General features: G+C 35.0%; 1 protein-coding gene across 1 annotated transcript in view; it reads right to left on the bottom strand.

Moving 5' to 3' along the window:
* The window catches only part of LOC127154195 (uncharacterized), a 192029-nt gene that overhangs the window by 153988 nt on the left and 12282 nt on the right, over positions 1-25759 (bottom strand). The window contains exons 7-17 of the mRNA XM_051095602.1: positions 21135-21518; positions 20976-21032; positions 15773-16156; positions 15634-15690; positions 12560-12943; positions 12397-12453; positions 11067-11111; positions 10776-10829; positions 9245-9298; positions 5657-5688; positions 3283-3360 (exon numbers count right to left, since the gene is read on the bottom strand). Of these exons, the coding sequence (XP_050951559.1) occupies positions 3283-3360; positions 5657-5688; positions 9245-9298; positions 10776-10829; positions 11067-11111; positions 12397-12453; positions 12560-12943; positions 15634-15690; positions 15773-16156; positions 20976-21032; positions 21135-21518 (1586 nt within the window). The remainder of the gene's footprint in view (positions 1-3282; positions 3361-5656; positions 5689-9244; positions 9299-10775; positions 10830-11066; positions 11112-12396; positions 12454-12559; positions 12944-15633; positions 15691-15772; positions 16157-20975; positions 21033-21134; positions 21519-25759) is intronic.

The raw sequence follows: 25759 nt of genomic DNA, 5'->3' as shown, positions 1-25759 counted from the left end.
GTCTAGGTTCTTCCCCGGTACAGGTTGTGTCGACCCATCGTTAGTGTGGTTTTTTGATGAGAAAAAGATCAAATGTAGTTGCAATAAACGCGTTAATTATCCGTTCAACTGCAGCAGCAGAGGACTATAATTCTGCACAAAACTGCGGAAGAACTGACTGGGGCATGGTTTGATCTTCGGCTGACCAATCAGCAGAAAGGGGCGTTTTGTTCCGCCCACGTGTAGAAATCGAATATTCAAGCTGTTTGTTCGTTTTTCCACCCCTGAACGAAAAACGAAAAATCAAACTAAATTCTTGTTTTTCGTTTTTCTGGAAAGAATGAAAAAACGAAAAAAGAGCCATTTTCTCATGTTTCTTCTTTCAATGTTAAATCGAAAATGGACGAATGATACAGGGGTCGGGTCTGATCATTTGTTTTTCAATTTGAAATGAAATAAGCAAAGCAGAAAGGAGAAAATGGCTCCTTTATTCGTTTTTTGTTTTGTTTTGTTTTTTCAGAAAAACGAAAAAAAAAAAACGAGATGTCGGCTCACTGGTATAATGGATAAACGACTTAAAAGACTTAAAAATTCGTTTTCCACATATGTATCTGTTCCAAATAACAGTCCTTTATTTATTTATTTATTTATTTATTTATTTATTTATTTATTTATTTTCTTTTTTAAATAAAATCTCTAGAACAACGCACATGCAAGGGCAATAACATAAATTGCATCAAAATATAATAAACAAAGACAATTAAACAAACAAACAAAAAAAATGTTATTTCTTGTTTCTTTTAAATAGTGACCTATTTCTGTTTTAAAACTAGTAATATTTTATTTTATTTTATTTTATTTTATTTATTTATTTTTATTTTTCAACAAAATTATAGTCCTCTGACTGGGCTTTCTTCTGTGCAACCTGACGCATTTCACAGAAATATATATTTCAGAAATATTAATCTGCACCCAGCCGTGAACACCTTCACGGTGTTCGGCCATCCACCCATTGGTCACCTAATAAATTAAGGTATTTGGATTTTCCCCTTTAAAACGAACGCACAGTTTATGGTTCATTACTATAGTGTACAACAACAAATGTTCAATGTACAGCTTTAATGTACAATCTTTACAACAACAAATGAACAAAGACAAACTCACTTATCTTAAACAATACAATATAGGCTATACATATTTTTATTAACAAAAGTTCTCTTGCGCTTCTGCCTCTACTGTCGTTCTGTTAATCATTTCAATGGCCCACTTGTCTCATCCACTGTTGCTCGTGCTGTATGGAGCGGACGATTGTCTGCTGTCCAGCTGAACATTGATATTATTTCTATAAAAATGCAAAATGACGGTGGATGGCCGAACATCGTAAAACACTGACTTTTCACAAGCTTAAGCGTTATCTAGCTATTTACCAACATTTTACTTAAAGGAGAAGTGCACTTCCAGAACAACAATTTACAAATAATTTACTCAACCCCTTGTCATCCAAGATGTTCATGTCTTTCTGTCTTCAGTCGTGAAGAAATTATGTTTTTTGAGAAAAACATTTCAGGATTTTTCTTCATATAATGGACTGATATGGTCCCCGATTTTTAACTTCCAAAATGTAGTTTAAATGCAGCTTCAAGGGGCTCTAAACAATCCCAGCTGAGGAGGAAGGGTCTTATCTAGCGAAACGATTGGTCATTTTATATTCAAAAAAAAAAAAAAAAAAAAAAAAATCAGGGCACCAAATCAGTTCATTTTGAATGAATCTTTAACGTGACTCGTGAAGAATGAGTCATCTCGGGGAGTGATTGGTTCAGTCGGGCATGTGCAACATCCTGTACTGGAATTAGTTCACCTGTTTCGAGTCTTCGGGTTTTTCGAGTCCTTCCTTCAACTTATGGGGCTGTCACGTGATGCCGATTTTGTGAAAAGCTCCATCTTATTTTCTCCTACGACTTCAAAATCGTCCGACACATTGTACCTTTTTGTTTGTTTTGTTTTGTTTTGCTTTTGTGTTTTTTTTTTGTTTTTTTTTTTTGTTTTTGTTTTTTGCAAAAACCATAATTTCTTTACGAGTGAACAACATCTTGGATGACAAGGGGGTGAGTAAATTATTTGTGAATTGTTGTTCTGGAAGTGCACACTTATAACTTAAATACTGGCAAAATGAAATGTCCCCATGGCTATGATATACAGTACAAAAAAAAAAAAAAAAAATTCTCCATCCTAAGTACCTTCAGCCGATTTTGAATTACAGTATTTGCACTGACCATCGCTTGTCCAAAACTGAGCATAACGTCAAAAAAAAAAAAAGACTGCTGTGTATTAACACTTGACTGAACATTGATCTGTGCTTCTTTGCGCTGCCTAGCGGGTAGCGCAGCTTCACCGCTCGGATTTAAATCCATACAGAAAAAGAAAACAGAATACTATTTCTGAAATAAATATTTATGTGAAACGCAATAGGTTGCACAAAAAAAAAGCCCAGTCAGATGACTATCATTTTGTTAAAAAAAAAAATAAATAAATAAAATAATTAATTATTATTATTATTATTATTATTATTATTATTAAAAAAATACAAAATTACTCATTGTAAAATAGAAATAGGCCACTACCTATATGTTAAAGAAACTAATTATTAAATAAAATAAAATTATTTTAAAGCCTTAAATCCATTGTTTGGATAATTTCTAACTATTTGTACGCTATATGTTATGGACATATGCTTTTCTTATTGCTTTTACTAATTCATTTAATTTTTATTTATTTATTTATTTATTTATTTTTGGTCTTTGTTTATTAGTTTATATTTTATTTTAATTTATGTTATTGCCTTTTTTTCATTGTTCTAAAGATTGCAAATAAAAACGAATGAAAAAAAATAAATAAAGGACTATTATTTTGTTGAATGCAACAGAGAAACAACAGATGACATCACCGGTTCAGATTTGGTTGACCAATCAGTGGAAAGGGGCGTGGCGTGTTGGCCCACAGGTGGAAAACGAATTTTGAAGTGTCTTGTCCGTTTTACCAGTGAACCAAAAAAAAAAAAAAAAGAAAGAAAGAAAGAAAGAAAAAAAAAAAGAAAAATCGAGCCGAAATCTTTTTTTTTTTTTTTTCGTTTTTCTAAACAAACAAAAAAAGGAGCCTTGTCTAGTTTCTGCTTATTTCATTTCAAATTGAAAAACAAATTACCAAAATGTACACGGACCTACATTGATTAGACAGCCCTGCTATGTCAGTTAATATCCAATTTATATTAGAAGATTTCATGATTTTTCTCGACCAGGCACTTACATTCAAAGGAAGCACTTGAGCTGTAATGTTCTCGATCTGCTCAAGAAGATTTTGAAAACATCCTCCAGAGGTCTGACTCTGAAATCACAATCAAGCTTTATACGGTAAATAAAACACACTCTGTGATTTTAATCATGCTTTGCAATATTAATAGCAAACAAATGTAATGTTGTGCATGTGATCATCAGCAATAAATAGAAAAGCACACAGCAAAAAATCCAGTGTGAAATGACCTCTCCTGGGAGTACATGTAAGACCACACTGTGTGCTAGTGTGAAAGTGTTAAAATCAGTGTTAAATTAACATTTGAGGTAATTAAATGATTAATTAAGTGATGGTTGACCGTTATTGAAGACACCTGATGTTAAAGGAGAAGTCCACTTCCAGAACAATAATGTTCTCACCCCCTTGTCATCCACGATGTTCATGTCTTTCTTTCTTCAGTCGTAAAGAAATTGTTTTTTGAGGAAAACATTTCAGCATTTTTCTCCATATAATGGACTGATATGGTCCCCGATTTTTAACTTACAAAATGCAGTTTAAATGCGGCTTCAAACGATCCCAAATGCAGTTGTAAACGATCCCAGCCATGAAAGAAGGGACTTATCTAGCGTAATGATCGGTTATTTTCATTAAAATAATACAATTTGTATGCTTTTTATTCTCAAACGCTGGTCTTGCCTTGCAGTCCTTGAACTTTTGAAACTCATACCGTGTTTTCTCCCTCAACTTCAAAAATCATTTCAAAATCATCCTACATCGCTGCAGAAGTACCGACCCGGTCTTTGCAAAGTGAACGTGCAAACATCCTTAACAAAAAAGGTAAAACAGCGATATAGGATGATTTTGAAGTTAAGGGAGAACATGAGATGAGAGTTTTTCGACATACCCTGTCAGGAACCGGAACAAAAACAGTCCAGGCAGAGTAAGACAAGAAGAGCCTTTGACATTAAAAAGTATTTAAATTGTATTATTTTTATGAAAATAACCGATTGTTTCACTAGATAAGACCCTTCTTCCTCAGCTGGGATCATTTACAACCACATTTGGGATCGTTTGAAGCTGCATTTAAACTGCATTTTGGAAGTTCAAAATCGGGGCACCATATCAGTCCATTATATGGAGAAAAACCCTTAAATGTTTAACTGAAAAAGCATAATTTGTTATGACTGAAGAAAGAAAGACACAAACATCGTGGATGACAAGGGGGTGAGTACATTATTTGTAAATTGTTGTTCTGGAAGTGGAGTTTTCCTTTAACAAGCAGAATCACCAAAGACAAAAATCACAATTTTTATGTCACCATTACAGTTGTCAGCGTTTGCCTTAGTTGGGCTCCTGATCCTTACATTTTTAAAGTTAGATTTGGCTTGGCTGTTATAACTTAGGACAAGTGAAGAAGGTAAAAATAAATAAATAAATAAATAAATAATCTACCTGAATCTCTAAACTCATTTAGAGCCTGATCTCTGAGTTGGATCTATATTGTTGATTATAGCAGCTCTGTGATTCTTCAGCATAAGATTTCCATCATTTCCAATGCAATCTGAATCTTTATTAAAAGTTGTATGATTAAAAAAAAAAAAAAAAAAAAAAAAAAAATCAAGAATCAACCTGTGAATCTCAACAACGGTGACAATCAAAAAATTGCTGCAGTGCATTTTGGGTGTCACCAATCATAATTCATCCATGGCTCCCATGATGCATTGTGGCATGAATAAATTATAAGCTGAATTGTTTTAGTAATTTCCTTTATTATTATTGCTATTTTATTTTATTTTATTTTATTTATCACCATTGTTGAGATTCTCTTTTAGTTTTAGGCTCTAAATGAGTTCAGTGATTCAGGTCACAATATCATTTTGCAAACACATAACCAATACTACATGGTCATGTTTCCCCCCTTTGCTTGTCTGTCTTTATAACTCAGTTATAACAGCCAAACAAAATCTAACTTTAAAAATGCAAGGGTCAAGAGCCCAACTAAAGCAAATGCTGACCACTGTAACGGTGACATAAAAATTTTAATTTTTCTCCTTTGGTGATTCTGCTTGTTAACATCAGGTGTTTTCAGTAATGGTCAATCATCACTCAGTTTATCGCTTAATGATCTCATTAACTTTAACTCTGCTTCAGTGTTAATTTAACACTCTGATTTTAACACTTTCACACTCTTGAGTGTGGTCTCACATGTACTCCCAGGAGAGTTCATTTCACACTGGATTTTTTGCTGTGCACATTCATTCAGTCATTCATTTCAAATATCTGTCAGTGTGCATCTTATTGCACTGATCTATTGACTGTAATTGTCAGAGCTGTGAGGCCAACTCTAATGTGTACATTTTAGAAAGTCAACTTCAGAAACTCAACTTACTGTGCATTCTTTCTGCGGTGTTATATTTATAACTGCAATGACAGAAAACAGCACAAAGACACAATATTAAAACAAAACAGCAAATGATATACATGTGCAATATTTGTGCAATATTATAAAAGCATAGATCAAAAATAAATGGTCATTAATGAATAACTACACAGGTAGAAATGGCTAATGCACTCTTAATAATATAGTAACTACATCATTAACGTGACTGATGCAAAATGTATAATTCATCCTAAAGTGAAGGTCATAGTAACCAGTGTTGGGCAGTAAGGCATTACTTTGTAAGGCGTTACTGTAATTTGATTATTTTTTTAGTAACGGGAGTAATTTAACGCCTTATAATTTCCAAATTAGTAATTAGAGTATAGTTACAAGCATGCGTTACCGCTGCGTTACATCATTGGCGAGAGAATGTGGTTTATCATGTAGATTATAAAAAGGGTGTTGACTAGCACATGCAACGTCCATTATCTGAGAACTACTTTGACTGGTAAGCGCCCGTGAGGCGGATACTACCAATGAAAACATAGTCAGCATGGAGAGAGGAAATCACGCGTTCTGTAGTTGTAAATACAATATTTTTTTTTAAGTTTATTTCTGTCAAAGGCAAGAACATTATCGTACGTTGTCAATCAGAGGGGAAGAAATTCTTTTCAACTGTGAAAAACTCCATATCCAAGTTAAAACCTCTGAAAGGGCAGCACGACGCATTTAAACTTATTGAGAACGTACCGGGTGCGTAGAGCAAGGCATCAGCTTCTATTGTCGTACCGCGCCGCTATCTGTTGCGCCGAGTCCAGCGAGAGTGGTCTCTAATCCACTGGTACTGGACTCGACGCAACAGAGAGTACAAGACTTGCGCGGTACAAGACGTGACGGGCGAGTGCGGGTGCGGGCGCAGGCGGGTAGAGACTCGTGTGTGCGGGATGCGATAGAATCAGGGGCGTCGCTAGGGCTAATCATTCGGGGCTCGAGCCCCGAAAGTTTTTACTCCAGCCCCGAATGTTTTTTTTTTTTTTGTTTGTTTGTTTGTTTGTTTTTGTATGGCCCTGTGATTTCCACGGAATTTGTCAAACTTTGAATGAATCAAAAGTTGGTCATTAAACTTAAATCAAGTCGCGATCTGGACTAGTATCTGTAAATATTATGCCGCAAAAGACTATTTAAATATGAATCCTGCATGTTCTGCGTGTCTTTTTATGAATGAACGGCGCGGATGTGCGGTTTAGTTTCCTATACTGACGCGCGCAGTGATTTCAGCGTCTGCAGTTTCACTAAATGAGGACATAAATACATTAACAACATCTCCAGAATTGCTCTGAGAGTCACTTCATGAGCACTTGACTGTTTCATTTGAGTGAAACAAGCGTCAAATATATACACGGAAATTTAAAGGTATTCACGGCAACCCGTCAAAGTAAAAGTTCGGTTTAACTTTATTAATCATTCAGTATAATGCACGTGCCTACTACTACTACTACTACTAGTAATTAATACAAATTTATACAAAAATTTCACACAATTGTTCTTCCATGTTTTACATTTTAATAGTAAATCCCCTTTATTTGCCAAAATTAAAATATAATTTTCAGATTTAAAGATTTAAAGATCAATTAAAACAATATTTTATACCTTCGTCTGATAACCAGAAAAATACACAACACCGAATTCCAAAAAGGCTATTGTAAAAATAAATAAAAGTTGTTTTTATGCATTCAAATAAGCAGACATGCTATATTTGGTAACAATAATATCAATCAGTATCACAATACGTAAAGTGAGAAAAAATAAAACATTTCATAGGGTCCTAAACATGTAATTTTTCTTAACTTTTGATAAATTGACGGTAAATTGTATAAGATTCATGGTTTTAATTAACTACACATGATTAATTACATTTTGATTAATAAAATTAAATTTAACCATTAAAACAAAGACCAGAAAAATGAAAACAGAAAACAGAATTTGAAAAAAAATAAAATAAAATGGAATTTTGGGGGAAAAAATAGGGCCCTCTTTTTGCATGCAACTATATATTTGTTACAGTTATAAATACATTTTTAAATGTATTATTTTATTTGTCTAACATATTTTTGTAATGTTATAATTTTGTTATAATACTTTGATATGTTTGTTATTTGCAGTGATTACTATTTACTGTTAATAGTGTGACAAGGTCTTTAACCCCCGGTTTAATGCCCCCGAACCCACCTAGAAGGATCCAGGTTCATCCACTTGTGTCTAACAAAATCTTATGTGAGCATGATGTGAGCTCCCACCCACTACCACTAGCCCCTGATGTTTTGGCACCAGCCCCGGATGTTTTAAAATCCTAGAAACGCCCCTGCGATAGAATGAAATTATTTGCGGGACTCCCGCAAAATAGAACTGTCTAAACATATAATATCTAAAACAAATTAATTGCTATTCATGTATTGCACAAAAGCAACAAGAACAACAATATAAAACAAAAACGATTAACAAGGTTAAGCATATCGGCAGAGTTTCTATTTATAACGTGTTTACAGCGTTGAACAATGTTGATTTCTGAAATGCAATGGACAATCAGAGAATCCACTCACCGCCTGAAATGCCCACTGGCAAGAAAAGTGAGGTCAGGCGACACAGACAAGACGATGGTGGAAGTTTGGCAATGTTTTTATTTTGAAAAGCCTGTTGACTTTTGCCGTTTATCTACGGTGGTTTTCGAAGTTTTGAACATTCGTTTCTTATTAATTTGGTTCTACAGTGTTTGCTGATTTTTACTCTCTGTAATTTCTTTCTTATTCGTTTTGCCAACAGACGTTCTACCTTTCTTAAATGTATTTGGTTCCACAGTGTTTACCGATTTTCAGTTTTGTATACTAGGCTATTTAAAATTTATGTAGGCCTAGCCTAAGTTATTTGTTATTTTATATTAAACATATAGCATGGTGTAAGCTATTTTTATTCGTTTTGTTATTAAAAGTTCCATGATTCATTTATAGGCTAAGTGAGTTTAACGTTGTATTTTGTTGTTGCTTGAATGGGATTCAAGCAATTGACGCCGAATTGCCGCTAATTTAAAAGTGAAAGTAAAATGTGCACTGCGCATTTACAAGCTATTTAAAACCGATGGAAAGCGAGTGAAACGAGGGAAACTGAAGTTGTCCAAATTTCTGATGTAGTCCTCTCTATCAAGACAAGTTGAGAATCATGAGTCGCGAGGATATGGGGCTTAAATTGAAATTAATTTACCCAAAACGTACTTATTCTATCCACTAAAATAATAAGATAATATAAATAAAATGAAAAAAAATAAATAAATAAAATAAATAAATTCTTTGATTTTTCATAGCTCAGACAATCATGATTGTCTCTTGTCTGGGGGTTGGGGGCGGGGGTCGTTGTATCAGTGCCCCCCTCAGCCTTGACTTGGTAATGTAATAATAATAATAATAATAATAATAAGAAGAAGAAGAAGAAGAAGAAGAAGAAGAAGAAGAAGAAGAAGAAGAAGAATTATTATTTATTATTTTATAATGAATGAATACATACATGAATGAATGAATGAAAACCTTGAACATCAGACTACATTACCAGCTGTGGTTGTCTCTGGTGTGACTGTTGTATCAGTGCTGCTGATGGTTGGAACTGAGAATGTTTTTTTCCACATTGTGGTTCAAGGTTTCAGTACATGAACATGGATGAGCAAAAATTAGTTAAGAAATTTAAAGTAAAATAATAATAATAATAATAATAATAATAATAATGATAATTTGTAACGGGACTCCAGGGAAGCATGTAAGATCCAAATGCGAGCTTTATTAACCCTTTCACACGTGAGTTTAAAATATTCTAGCTGAGCCCCCAGAGTGAGTTTTTTTAGGCGACCGTTATTTAGAACGTATAGCCTTACTGTTTCCATGGCGACGCGTCGTGTTTGTCACGTGATACAATGCAGCCACAATAGCGCTGTAGTACACATGTATCACTTTTATATCGTTTTCCCCTTTTATTAATATTCACAAACGTACTCACTGTATTATGAAATATCTGATATTCCGATTCTGAAATATGTGCAAGTAAATGTATTTGGAGGTTTAAACACTGTTATAATGAGCGTGTTAGTTGATCTATGCCGAGTGATGGGCGCCGCCATGTTCGCGTTGAATCCAAACTGTGGGATTTACAAAACGCAAATTCATCCTCTCCTCCCGAAAAAACATTAAAGTAAGTCTCTGGTGAGCTTGGAGAAGAGCAGAGTAAACTTTATAGTTACCTACACAATGTGTATATGATATCAATAAAACATGTCGTCAGATAACATTTGTAAGGATCATTATTGCCGCTTCCATAGACATCGGCGTGTATTTTGCAAACTATAAATGCATCGTTTTACTAGGACTTATCTGTATGTAAATGTCTGGAACCTAAAATAAGTATTATATGGTTGAAAACACGGAATAGTTGCGATAATATGACAAGTGCTCAGCGCGTCCGATCTGGCTCAGCGCCAGCCAAAGCGCCAAAGCAGATCTGAATTCAGCGGTTTATCACGTGACGCGCTGAACGTTCGAATCACACCGGTGTGATCGTACGCTCCAGGGACCAGCCAAGAATGATCACACTGGTGTGATCGTACGCGTGAAAGGGTTAAACAGATCGTAGTCAATATAGGCAGGGTCAGACACCAGCAAACAGTAATATCCAGGGCAAGGAAAAAGCGTAATCCAATGAACAGGCAGAACGTCAAAATACCAGTGAGCAGTCCAAAGTAGCAAGAAACAAGGCAAAAACTATGGCAAGGAAACTAGACAAAACTATGGCAAAGAAACAAGGCAAAACTATGACTATGAAACAAAACCGTGGCATGAACAAAACAATACAAAACTATACTTCGCAAAGGCCTGTTTGGTGTAGGCCTCCTTAAATGGCCACCAAACAGGAAGTAACCCATGAAGCAGAGGGAGCAGTAACGAAGTCAGTGGGTGAGGGCTCCCTCTGCTGGCGTGGCGTTACATAATTATTATTATTATTAATTAATTAATTAATAAGTGAATGAATGAATACATACATACATAGATACATACATGAATGAATGAAAACCTTGAACAACAGACTACATTACCAGCTGTGGTTGTCTCTGGTGTGACTGTTGTAACAGTGCTGCTGATGGTTGTATCTGTTTTTTCCACATTGTGGTTCAAGGTTTCAGTACATGAACATGGATGAGCAAAAATTAGTTCAGAAATTTAAAGTAAAATAATAATAATAATAATAATAATAATAATATTGTTATTATTATTATTATTATTAATTTAATTAATTCATTAATTCATTAATAAGTGAATGAATGAATACATACATACATAGATACATACATGAATGAATGAAAACCTTGAACAACAGATTACATTACCAGCTGTGGTTGTTCCTGGTGTATCAGTGTGGCTGATGGTTGTATCTGTTTTTTCCACATTGTGGTTCAAGGTTTCAATACATGAAAATGGATGAGCAAAAATTAGTTTAGAAATTTAAAATAAAATAATAAATAAATAAATAAATAAATAGATGATAGATAGACAGATAGATAGAAAAATAAATAAATGCATACATACATACATACATACAAGTGCATCTCAATAAATTGGAATGTCGTGGAAACGTTAATTTATTTCAGCAATTCAACTCAAATTGTAAAACTCATATATTAAATAAATTCAGTGCACACAGACTGAAGTAGTTTAAGTCTTTTGTTCTTTTAATTGTAATGATTTTGGTTCACATATAACAAAAACCACAATTGCTGAGGTGGTATGGAAGCCCAGGTTTCTTTGACAGTGGCCTTCAACTCATCTGCATTTTTTGGTCTCCTGTTTCTCATTTTCCTCTTGGGTTCAGGTGGCTTAAGAGGAATACGACAACTGTAGCCAAATTCCTTGACAATCTGTGTGTGGTGACTCTTGATGCCTTGACCCAAGCCTCAGTCCATTCCTTGTGAAGTTCACCCAAATTCTTGAATCGATTTTGCTTGACAGGCCTCTCAAGACTGCGGTTCTCTCGGTTGGTTGTGCACCTTTTCTTCCACACTTTTTCCTTCCACTCAACTTTCTGTTAACATGTTGGATACAGCACTCTGTGAACAACCAACTTCTTTGGCAATGAATGTTTGTGGCTTACCCTCCTTGTGAAGGGTGTCAATGATTGTCTACTGGACAACTGTCAGATCAGCAGTCTTCCCCATGATTGTGTAGCCTAGTGAACCAAACTGAGAGACGATTTTGAAGGCTCAGTAAACATTTGCAGGTGTTTTGAGTTGATTAGCTGATTGGCATGTCACCATATTCTAATTTGTTGAGATAATGAATTGGTGGGTTTTTGTTAAATGTGAGCCAAATTCATCACAATTAAAGGAACCAAAGACTTAAACTACTTCAGTCTGTGTGCACTGAATGTATTTAATACACGCGTTTCACAATTTGAGCTGAATTACTGAAATAAATGAACTTTTTCACAACATTTTAATTTATTGAGATGCGCCTGTACATACATACATACATAGATGATGGTTGGGTCTGAGAATGTTTTTTCCACATTGTAGTTCAACTTTTCAACAAATGAACATGGATGAGGAAAAATTAGTTTAGAAATTTAAAGTAAACTAATAATAAATAAATAAATAAATAAATAAATAAATACATGAATGAATGAATAAATGAATGAAAACCTTGAACATCAGACTACATTACCAGCTGTGCTTGTCTCTGGTGTGACTGTTATAACAGTGCTGCTGATGTTAGTAACAGCTGAAAAAAAAAAAAATCACTTAAGAATATTAATGAATCAGCAATTAGAATATTAATGAATCAGAATATCACAAATAATACAAAGAGCTCATGTGAATATAATCACCTGCACAGTATGCTAATGTGCACCCAGCTGGTCTAACCAGCTCATAGACATAATAATTGTCTGGACAGGCTTTGACTTTAATGGGGTAAGACCCGTAAAAGCAGCAGTAACTGTCATAGTAACCACAGACATCTCGAGTGACGACTCCATCCTGTACTGCTGGGTGTCCACCACGAATCCACAGTGCGATATTAGTGCCACAGCTATACTGAGCAACACACGTGTCTGGGATCTGAGCGCTCACATTGTTAATGAAGAGACGATACCAGCCACTCCAGGTGACTGACTGATCACACATTCTGACCGAAGCATATGTATTATTGGTGGATCTCCATGGATTGTCCAGCACAGTGTAGTTGTAGCAGGGGTCAACAGAAGGATACACTGCATAATAAATACATAAATAGTTCAATAAATAAAAGCATGTTGAATTAAAAGCATAGACAATCTCATTGTAAAAATTACAATGGAAATAGTAATTCAGTTGTAAATTGCTGTAAAGCACAAAGCAGAAAGTTAAACAACAACAAATATTTATGATGTGTTAATAATGTGATTACATTATCACTGCTTGTGAACTTACTTCACTTAAGTCAAATAAATGAATATTTTTTTGACAAACTAAACACCACTCTACTTTGTGTATCTGAAACTTGTTAAACCTAAAAACACAAATTTAACTCAAACCTTTTGAGTTCATCACAGCATCAGCCGCTACACAGTTACTGACTTATAACTAAAGCAACATGCAGCATTTTATTAATTATTTTCTCTCACAAGCAGAAAATGTGGCTTTTTAGGCCTGTCGTGTGAGAGGTTAAACTTAAAGGGGTCATCGGATGCCCATTTTCCACAAGTTGATATGATTCTTTAGGGTCTTAATGAAAAGTCTCTAATATACTTTGATTAAAAATTCTCAATGGTTTTGTAAAACAACACCCTTTGTACCTTGTCAAAATGAGCTCTGCAAAAATCATCTCATTCTAAGGGGTTGTTCCTTTAAATGCAAATGAGCTCTGCTCGCCCCGCCCCTCTCTTCTCTCTGTGGAAAGTCTTGTTTACATTAGCCGCTAAACTTCTTAACTACCACGTTATAAGGAAAGGCCATCGCAAAGATTTATAAAAAAAAAAAACCCTTATACTCACTTTTGCTGTAAGTAAAGCTGGATCATGAATGATTCGCGCGAGCATAGATGGATATATGTAGATCGGGAGGCGCATTCCCTTCACAAACAAACGTAATCTACTGCATCTTCAGCGGCTCAGATGTCGGGAGTAAATGACGACCGCTATGTTCATTATTACATCCAGCAACACAACACCTCCATCGCTCAATCGGAGATATTTTTGTCTAACTTACATCCCTGCTCCAATATCGAAACAAAGAGGGTGGACTGTGATAGCTGATCTGAGGTAACACGCTCATGTCAATCAACTATTGTGGGAGCGGCCTCTGTCATGTGACGCCACAATGACAGGCATCTGAGAATGGCTCGATTTGAAAAAGGGAATAATATTTTTACAGATTAATTAAAAACCACTGCATAGATTTTTATCATTATAGGGTAGATTTGTACATACACTGCCAACACACATTAATGACAGACAGCATGAAAAAGTGAACTTATCATCCGATGACCCCTTTAAGTGTTACAGGTTTTCTTCCAAGGGTGATTGAGACGATTGTGAAAGTAGCTTCAACACACTCTGCATATGATACAGTTGGGATCATACAAAATGCATGTTATTGTTTATTTAGTACTGACCTGAATATGATATTTCACTTAAAAGACATTTGCATATAGTTCACAACAGAAAATAACAGTTGAATTTATAAAAATGACCCCATTCAAAAGTTAGCTTGTTTGATTATTAATGCTGTGTTGTTTTGTTTTGTTTTGTTTTGTTTAGTGATAGTTGTTCATGAGTCCCTTGTTTGTCCTGAACAGTTAAACTGGCCGCTGTTAAATCCTTCAGGTCCCACAAATTATTTTGTTTTCCAGCATTTTTGTGTATTTGAACCCTTTCCAACAATGACTGTATGATTTTGAGATCCATCTTTTCACACTGAGCACAACTGAGGGACTCATACGCAACTATTACAGAAGGTTCAAACACTCACTGATGCCTCAGAAGGAAACATGATGCATTAAGAACCGGGGGTGAAAACCTTTGAACAGAATGAAGGCGCGTCCTGATTTTACTGAGTTAGATGTTTTCCTAGGTCAACATATTTTGTCCATGGAACAACATTTTAATGCAAAAATTTAATCTTGACCACATCCCTACACCTAAACCTAACCTTACCCATGAGTAATCCCTAAAATCAGAGGACATGATGAATGACACTGAAGTACAAGAACCAAACACTGATTGTAAGCCTAAACTTCACAAAAACTATAAACTGTTTTTTTTTTTTTGTTTGTTTTTTTTTTTTTGTTTCTTTTTTTTCAAATCTGACTGGTTAATCACAATGTTGTTCCAGGGTCAACAAAGATATTGATCCAGGAACATGTCCTACTTGGTAAAATTAATTCTGCCAGAATGAACGTGTACATTTTTCTTATTTTGCCTAAATATTATTTTATTTTATTTTTATTTTTTTGTTTTAGTAATTCAGAGGCTACAGAAAATACTTACATGTTTCCCAGAAGACAAAATAATTTAAATGTTTAATAATTTAAATATAGTCATTGTTGGAAAGGGTTCAAATACACAAAAACACTGGAAAACCAAAGAATTTGTGGGACCTGAAGGATTTTTCTGAAGAACAGCAGGACAAACAAGGGACTCATGAACAACTATCACTAAACAAAAAACACAGCTGTGGATCATTCAGGCAACAACACAGTATTAAGAATCAAGTGATTTAGCTTTCTTATCTACATACATACAAACAAATAAAATCTGAACAGAGCTGATTTAATGTCACTATTGTCTAAGCGGCATCTCTATTGTATAAAGTGTGAGTTGACTAGACAAGCACATTTCCTCACACATCCGTTCTAGAGTACAGATCTGCACATAAATCAGACCAGAAAATAAGTCAATAGAGACACAGTGTGTTACATTACCAGTTGAGATGGTCGCTGGTGTGATGGCTGTAGAGCTGGTGTTAACGCTGCGAACAACTGAAAGTTTGGATGAATAGTGATTAATGAAAAGAGACACAAATATCATGAATGTGCAAAGAGCTCATGTGAATATAATCACCTGCACAATATGCTGAATGACAGAGAGTTGGTCTAACCAGCTCATAGACATAATAATTGTCTGGACAGGCTTTGACTTTAATGGGGTAAGACCTGTAAAAGCAGCAGTAACTGTTATAGTCACCACAGACATCTCGAGTTTCGATTCCATCCTGTACTGTTGGGTGTCCACCACGAATCCACAGTGGGACAATGACGCCACAGCTATACTGAGCAACACACGTGTCTGGGATCTGAGCGCTCACATTGTTAATGAAGAGACGATACCAGCCGCTCCAGGTGCCATAATAGTCACACGATCTGCCTGAAGCACGTGTATTATTAGCGTCTCTCCATGGATCGTCCAGCACAGTGTAGTTGTAGCAGGGGTCAGCAGAGGTATACGCTGTAATTGAAATATTATTTTTTAGCATTAGACAAATAACTTGTGTTATAGAGTACAAATGAACATTACTAGCAGCCGTTCTCATACAGTCTCATTCAGAAAACACACTTTGACTATAACTATTAGGTGTAAAGGCACCTATTTCAACATAATAATAATAAATCAGCATATTAGAATGATTTCTGAAGGATTGTGTGACACTAAAGACAGCTTATTCAGCTTTTCAGAAATAAATTAGATTTTAAAGTATATTAAAACAGAAAACTATGGAAGCCTGTTTCCACCACTACATTAAAAAGAAAAATAAAATATTGACTTTTTATCTCACAATTCTGACTTTTTTTCTCAGAATTGCGAGATATAAACTCGCAATTGCAAAATAAAAAGTCATTCTGACTTTTTTTCTCGCAATTCTGACTTTTTTTCTCGCAATTGCAACTTATTATTAAATTCTGACTTTATATCTCGCAACTGTGAGTTTATAACAGGCAATTCTAACTTTTGTTTCTCTTCATTTGCGACACTTTCTGGCATATCACCATAGTAAACCACGAGACGTGATTCTTACAGCACGGTGACGCATTGCTGCCACACACATATTTTTTCCTCTCAGCTATGTCGTAATAACGAGATCTTTTCTCGTTAAAACGACATATTATGTAATAAAAACGATATGATTTTCCCGTTATAGAAGATACATGGTTACATTATGTTAAGCGAGCTAAGCGATTGTCCGCGCTGCCTTCGCCACAGTCCTGACATAAAGGAGGATCTGCACGTTGCTGAAGTTATAGAAATACACTAGTATTTTAATGTAATGGTTTCAACTGTAGCGGTATATTTATTAGGATTAATCTGTCTACAAACTGCACTCAGAATGGTGGGCACTATGTATTTCACATAGTAAATTTAGGAGAAATATGTCAAAGTAATTTAGATGTGCCAAACTTCCTGGTGCCAGCTGGTGGCGCTATGCCTGTAACTGATTATTGGCATGTGGATGTCTTCAGGCCAGCGCTTTTGTCAAACATATGAAATTTGGTGCAGATTGAACATGGCACGCTTGAGGTAGTGTAAGACATGACATATCCTGCTGCCAACAGGTGGCGCTATGATTATAACTCAATATTGGCCTTTAGATGTCTTCACAAAATTTGCTGAAAAAAAATAAATAAATAAAATAACCGACTTCCTGTTGGGTTTCGGATTTTGCTCCAAGAGACTTTTTTGTAGATAGTGGTGTGTTACATGTGTGTACCGATTTGCGTACATGTACGTGAAACGTAGCTCGAGGCGCACTCCGCTGAAAGTGTATAGGTGGCGCTATCGAGCCATTTTGCCACACCCACTTCTGAAACCCATATCAGACATAAATTTTCGCCAGTTCTGACGCGTGTGCAAAGTTTCATGACTTTTCGGGCATGTTTAGGCCCTCAAAAATGTGATTCTTTTTGGAGAATAATAGTAATAAAAAAAATAAATAAATAAATAAATAAATAAATAATAATAATAATAATAATAATAATAAACAGAGCAATTCCAAGAGGGTCCTAATGACAAACGGTTTGATTGTATGATGCTGCTGCTGCTGCTGCTGATGATTTCGTTCTGTTTGAAAAATGGAAGAAAAATAAATAAATAAATAAATAAATAAATAAGCCAGATCTTTCGTATTTTGTGTTCATGGGTAAAAAAGAGCTTATGCTTTAATATTTGTGCGTGGGCGGTCCTGAAAAGCCACTTACAAACATACATCTCATATAAAGCGCAACACTGCACTTCTCGGGACGGCGGCGCCGGCGCGATCCATTACATTGTGATAATATAAATGTCTACTTTATTTTATGTACGTCCACAGTAACAACAACAACAACAAACGTTACAAATTGCTTTTGTAAAAATACAGGGTGCGCTGTCGCACCATATCTTTAGACATAAACGAAACGAAATAATAATAATAATAATAATAATAGGCTAATCATAATACTATTATACGTATTATTATTATTATTATTATTATTATTTCGTTTTGTTTGAGAAACGGAAAAACGAAAATTAAATTTTTGTTCGTGGGTAAAACAAATGAGCTTATTGCTTTATGTTTGTTTAACATGCGTGGGTGGCCTTGATACTTAGTCTGATTATATATAAATTATATATTATTTATTATATATTATTAAATGATATCTTTAGCTGAATCAAGCCGCGCATCGGGTTGTTCTTCTGGGTTGAATTCCAGACTTTATACTGTGGGAATAGGCTGCGCTGGGTCTGGTTGTAAGCATAGTGATAGGCTACAGATAATTAACTCACACGGGAAAGACTGTACACTACCTCTTGTTGGATTTATGCGAATTAAATAAACACAATTTTGTTTTCCATTGTTTTATTGAAGTAGACCTTGCTAATACAGCACACCCTGTATTTTTACAAAATAAATTTGTAACGTTTTTTTGTTATTGTGGAAGTACATAAAATAAAGCAGACATTTATATTATCACAATGTACCAACCCGAGAAGTGCAGTGTTGCGCTTTATATGAGATGTATGCTTGCAAGAAATATAGCTGCAACAGCCAGCCATTATGAAGAAACGTTATTGTGACTAATTTGCAGAGCGGCCGCCCACGCACAAATACGAGTTAGCTCTCTTTTTACCCATGATCAAAAAATATACAAATCTGGCTTTTTTTTTTTTTTTCCATTTTTCAAACAGAACGAAATAATCATCATCATTATCATCATCATCATCATCATCATCATCATCATAATACAATCAAACAGTTTGTCATTTTTCTTTTATTTCCTTCTGTTAGTATTTCGATTTGCTGTTAAATCAAAGTTATGCCATCCAAATAATATCCCAAGTCCAGAGTCGATTATTCAGAAATAACAGTTTTGATCTGATCATCTTAAATGAGTCATATCCTCTGGGTCTGAGTGCAGTTTGTAGACAGATTAATCCTAATAAATATACCGCTACAGTTGAAACCATTACATTAAAATACTAGTGTATTTCTATAACTTCAGCAACGTGCAGATCCTCCCCTATGTCAGGACTGTGGCGAAGGCAGCGCGGACAATCGCTTAGCTCGCTCACATAGTGTAACCATGTATCTTCTATAACGGGAAAATCATATCGTTTTTATGACATAATATGTCGTTTTAACGAGAAAAGATCTCGTTATTACGACATAGCTGAGTGGAAAAAAATATGTGTGGCAGCAATGCGTCACCGTACTTTAAGAATCACGTCTCGTGGTTTACTATGGTGATATGCCAGAAAGTGTCGCAAATGAAGAGAAACAAAAGTTAGAATTGCCTGTTATAAACTCAGTTGCGAGTTATAAAGTAAGAATTGCGAGATATAAAGTCGCAGTTGCGAGATAAAAAGTCTTTATAACTCGCAATTGCGACTTTATATCTCGCAATTCTGAGAAAAAAAAAAACATCAGAATTGTGAGATAAAAAGTCAGAATTGTGAGATAAAAACATCAGAATTGTGAGATAAAAAGTCGCAATGTTTTTTTTTTATTATTTATTTATTTTTTTAACTGGCCGAAACGGGCTTCCATAGAAAACCATTATTTTTAATTGTAATAATATTTCACAATATTATTGTTTTTTTGTTTTTTTTCTCTGTATTGTTGATCAAATAAATGCAGTCTTGATGAGCATAAGAGACTATTAGAAAAACATTAACAATCGTACTAATCCCAAACTTTTAAATGGCAGTGTACTTAGTAAATAAAAACACTATATATGAACTGTATTCAAATTTAAATATTATTGTTACAAATGAGGCTCCCGCATCGTCTCTCCCGCACCACCAGAGGGAGCCGTCACCCGAGTTCTAACTATCCTATTCGGACTTCATTTCCCATGTGCCCCATGCCTAGGACTGACCTTTTACCTGTAGCCTATCACCCACTTCTTATAAAGAGGCCTGTATCCTGTTAGTCTTTGCGAAGTCTTGATTTGCAACGGTGATCAATTCCGAGCGTTTCTCCCTGTTTGTCTTAGTTATCTGATCTGGGGCCAGTTGCATAAAAGGTTAAGACTAGTCTTAAAAGTAAGCCAGCTATTTTTTCTTTAAAGCTGGTCGTCATTATTTAAATTCAGTTACATAAAAATGTACATTAGTCTAAGTTGAATCCAAAAAATAAGACTGATTACCCTTTGGCTAACTGCTAGCTGGTCAAACTAGCTCTTAAGACACTGTCTTAACATAGAGGCTAAGTTTATGCAACTGGCCCCTGGTCTGTTTCCTCGTATTTGTTTCTGCCGCCTGCCCCGACCATTCACGCCTGTTATCTGGATTACGACTCTGATTGCCCCTATTAATTTGTTGTTGTGTTAAATAAAGTCTGCTGCAAATGGATCCGAACGCCTCTGACTCTTCGTCACAATTATAGCTGGGTCTTAAAGTTAATAAAAGTGATAAAGAAAATAATTTAAAAAATCTAGGTTGCGACATGTTTTTACCTTATTGTTTGTTGCACATTACTTTATTTGTAATTGTGAGAAAAATGTTTTGGAAAACAGTTTTCATTGGTTTTAGAAAATGTTTTTTTTTTTTTGTTGTTGTTGTTGTTGAGAGAAAAATCTAGAAAAACCTGTGAATGTTTTTTCCACATTGTGGTTTAAGGCTTCCGTACATGAGCACGAATTAACAAAAATGAGTTTAGAAATTTAAAGTAAATAATAATAATAATAATAAATAATAATAATAATAATAAACAAATAAAAAATAAATAAATACATGAATGAATGAATGAGTGAATGAATAAATGAAAACCTTGAACATCAGACTACATTACCAGCTGTGGTTGTCTCTGGTGCGACTGTTGTAACAGTGCTGCTGATGTTAGTAACAGCTGAAAAAAAAAAAAAAAAAAAAAAAAAAAAAACTATCACTAATGAATATTAATGAATCAGCAATGCAACACAAATAAAAGAGCTCATGTGAATATAATCACCTGCACAGTATGCTGAAGTGCACGTAGTTGGTCTAACCAGCTCATAGACATAATAATTGTCTGGACAGGCTTTGACTTTAATGGGGTAAGACCCGTAATAGCAGCAGTAACTGTTATAGGTAGCACAGACATCTCGAGTGACGACTCCATCCTGTACTGTTGGGTGTCCACCACGAATCCACAGTGCGATATCAGTGCCACAGCGACCACGTGCAACACACGTGTCTGGGATCTGAGCGCTCACATTGTTAATGAAGAGACGATACCAGCCACTCCAGGTGACTGACTGATCACACATTCTGACCGAAGCATATGTATTATTGGTGGATCTCCATGGATTGTCCAGCACAGTGTAGTTGTAGCAGGGGTCAACAGAAGGATACACTGCATAATAAATACATAAATAGTTCAATAAATAAAAGCATGTTGAATTAAAAACATAGAAAACCTCATTTTAAAAATTACAATGGAAATAGTAATTCAGTTTTAAATTGCTGTAAAGCACAAAGCAGAAAGTTAAACAACAACAACAACAACAAATATTTATGATGTGTTAATAATGTGATTGCATTATCACTGCTTATGAACTGCATTTAAGTCAACTAAACAGAATATTTCTTGACAAACTAAACGCCGATCTACGTTGTGTATCTAAAACTAACTGAACCTAAAAACACAAATGTAACTCAAACCTTTCTGAGTTCATCACAGCATCAGCAGCTACACAGTTACTGACTCATAAATAAAGCAACATGCAGCATTTTATTAATTATTTTCTCTCACAAGCAGAAAATGTGGCTTTTTAGGCCTGTCGTGTGAGAGGTTAAACTTAAGTGTTACAGGTTTTCCTCTGAGGGTGATTGAGACGATTGTGAAAGTGGCTTCAACACACTGTGCATATGATACAGTTGAGATCAAAAGTCCCCCTTTCAGAATCTGCAAAATGTTCATTATTTTACTAAAATAAGAGGGATCATACAAAATGCATGTTATTGTTTATTTAGTACTGACCTGCATATGATATTTCACATAAAAGACATTTACATATAGTTCACAACAGAAAATAACAGTTGAATTTATAAAAATGACCCCATTCAAAAGTTAGTTTGTTTGATTATTAATACTGTGTTGTTTTGTTTTGTTTAGTGATAGTTGTTCATGAGTCCCTTGTTTGTCCTGAACAGTTAAACTGGCTGCTGTTAAATCCTTCAGATCCCACAAATTATTTCGTTTTCCAGCATTTTTGTTCATTTGAACCCTTTCCAACAATGACTGAATGATTTTGAGATCCATCTTTTCACACTGAGGACAACTGAGGGACTCATATGCAACTATTACAGAAGGTTCAAACACTCACTGATGCCTCAGAAGGAAACACGATGCATTAAGAGCCGGGGGTGAAAACGTTTGAAAACAGAATGAAGGCACGTCCTGTTAAAAATAAATGTAATTTTACACGTAAATGTCTGTATTTTTTTACAGGATTTTACCTTTTTTCATTATACAATGAAATACCTGTTGTTTTACAGATATTTTCTGTATTATAAAGTTCCACCATTAAATTTACAGATAATTGCTTGTATTTTGATATTACATACATTTTCTGTTTTTTAGAAGGAAATTTTCATATTTTCACAGAGTCATGTGTAATTTAACATAACATGTCATGTAAGAATTACATTTCCTGTAAAAATAAGAACAATTGAACCACATATCATTTAGTCAAAGTGTTTTTATTACCATTGAAGGTCTGTAAAGGTTAATGTGAGGTTTTAAGGTCAAATAATAGTATTATAATAGTATTTGTACATACAGTAGCCTATACTGTTAATTGTTTAAAATACTTTTACTACTCTTTTAACCTTGTTTTACAAATTTATGCTGGTTTAAAGAGTGTGTGTACGCGCCCGCGCCCGCGCCCAATCCGCTCATGAACGCAGATTCAAATGTGACGTTAGTTTAGCTTTGGCCACGACGGTTGGCTCAGTTGTTTCTGTATTGGACAACAAGGACGGAACGGCGCGCGGGAATGATTTGAATTTATTTCAAGGCCATCTATTCAGAAAAGTGTGAGAAATTAACGCGCTCTTTCTTCAGTGAACCTGTTTCATCAACTATGACAAATTCGGACAATGCTACAGCAGACATCATGCCGGCCACTGAGGTGAGTCCTTCATACAACATGTAAACGATATTTTTTCAGTGTAGCTGCCCATTTGTGTTATTTAGTTTTGAAGCTAAAATTAGCATTTCTAAACAAAAAACTTTAGTAAACAAAATCCATTCGAGTGTATATACCGTTAAAGTCTTTGCTTATCCGGAAGTACCCGGCAGCTTTTCAAACTCTTAAAATGCGGGACATTTTGAAACGCTGGACGTGGCTAACGTTAAAACGTTTTTAGAGCAAATTCAATAGGCTGTACATTTTATTGATTATAAATATGAACGCAGCATGATAACGTTAAATCGCAAGGTAGGCGCTTTCCCCATTTCATACTCTACTGTACATATTTATTTTTAAAAGTACTCAGAATTTGGTCCTTCACTGTCACTAATGTGTTAAGCGTTTTGTAATGGTTTTCTATGGGAAACGCTCAATCTAACTTGCAATTAAAAGGCGTTGTATTCACATTCTGGGCGCATTTGCTCGCGTAAATCTATATTATGCACGTGTAAGTGCTTATTTTAGTCTTATAAGTAATAATAATTGTTATAATCGTTGTGTTCTGATTAGGTATGAAACGCACATCTTGAGGCCTGAGGCTGAGTAAACTGTCATGACATATGGGATCGTTGATTATGAAAACTGCATCCATCCAGTAATATGATGCAGCTAAGTCAAAAGTAAGTAATGTAAATTTACTTTCTATAAATTGAGCTAAAGTCACATGGTGGACCAAAACATCACTGTTAAACAATCCTGCTCAGCTTCCAGATCATTGTCTCAGTGGAGTATATGCTTTAATGTCTGAATGAAATACAAAGTATTAAATTATTATTATTATTATTATTTTATTTATTTATTTATTTTTTTGTTTCAGGTCCTGTGGAAAGACTGTGGAGATCTACAGCAGATAAGCATGGCAATTCAGGTGTGGAACTTTGGTTATTATTGATGTTGTTATTATTATTATTATTATTATTATTATTATTATTATTATTATTATTATTGTTGTTAAATCTGTAATCAGCATAGACAAGTTTTTTCATGCCATATGATGATACAACAAATTCTGTATTTTCTTTTCATGTCTGTGAATTGTATTGTTTGACAATCATTGTCATTTTATGCAGAAGCAAAAGGTTATAGTTAAACCCTAGTGCTTTGTTTCATTATCTGGATGCTTTCTACATTACATTTTTGAATCATCAGAATGTTGGTATACCCCCTTAGATGCATTTTATGCCTCAACAGATCTTGGACTCCAAAAGTGATTTGCAGAAGACATCTTGGAATGCATGGGGGTGAGTAAAACAAGATCATTTTCAACTTTGGGTAGGGCTGGGTATCGTTTTTTGATACTTTTTAGGCACTCACCAAATTGCATCTCTACCTCCTGAACAGAAATGCCTTGCTGAATGTTGAATGACCATCAACTTAACCTTGCCAAGACAGAACTGCTCATGTTTTTAGCCAGCCCAACCTTGGTGTTACAGTGGACACATATGAACTTCACTGACCACATTGCAGTGGCCCGATCCTGCAGATTTGCCCTTATGGGGGATGCAACAGAACTCCTTGTCAAAGCTCTTATTCTCTCTAGATGGGACTACTGTATTGCTCTCTTAGCAGATCTTCCAGCATGTCCTACCAAGCCTCTGCAACTAATCCAGCATATGGCACTGAGTGCAGTCTTTAATGAGTTGAAGAGAGTGCACGTCACACAAATCGTCACTTTCGATTGGAAAGATTGCCAGTACTGGTTGCCAGTAGCCATTCACATCACATCCCAAAGAGGTACAAATTCACTTTCACATACCTTTACTTTGACTGTTTGTCGCTGCTGTAATAAACTGCCTAACTCTGCCCATTTTCAAGAAATGGCTAAAAAATTATTTTTTTTGTTTTTTGATTTGCTCACCCTCAATCCATTGTATGCGTACATGACTTTCTTCTTTCAGACAAACACAATCAGAGTTATATCAATAAACATCTTGGCTCTTTTTGGCTTTAAATTGGCAGTGAATGGCTGCTATGAGTTTGAAGCTCAAAGTGCATCCATCCATCATAAACATACTCAACATGGCTCCGGTGAATTAATAAAGGCCTTCTGAAGCAAAGCATATTTTACACCTTATAAAGTAAAATAACTAATGTTCAGGTCAAACAGCCATACAGAGTCAACTTAAGCATAACTTGCATGATGTAGGATTGTAGCTTAGCATGTCATGTCGTAGCATTTTTCCGGGAGCAAGTTTTTTTTTTTTACTTTAAAAAGTGTAAAATATGCTTCGCTTCAGAAGGCCTTTATTAACCCCCTGGAACTATGTAGAGTACATTTATGAAGGATGGATGCACTTTTGAGCTTACAACTCATGGCAGCCATTTACTGCATTTTAAAGCCTAGAAGAGCCAGGGTGTTTATTGATATAGCTCTGATTGTGATTGTCTGAAAGAAGAAAGC

The sequence above is a fragment of the Labeo rohita genome, chromosome 22 (assembly GCF_022985175.1).
Source record: "Labeo rohita strain BAU-BD-2019 chromosome 22, IGBB_LRoh.1.0, whole genome shotgun sequence".
NCBI lineage: Eukaryota > Metazoa > Chordata > Actinopteri > Cypriniformes > Cyprinidae > Labeo > Labeo rohita.
Note: the sequence above shows the minus strand (reverse complement) of the source record. Positions and strands in the feature narration are given on the sequence as shown.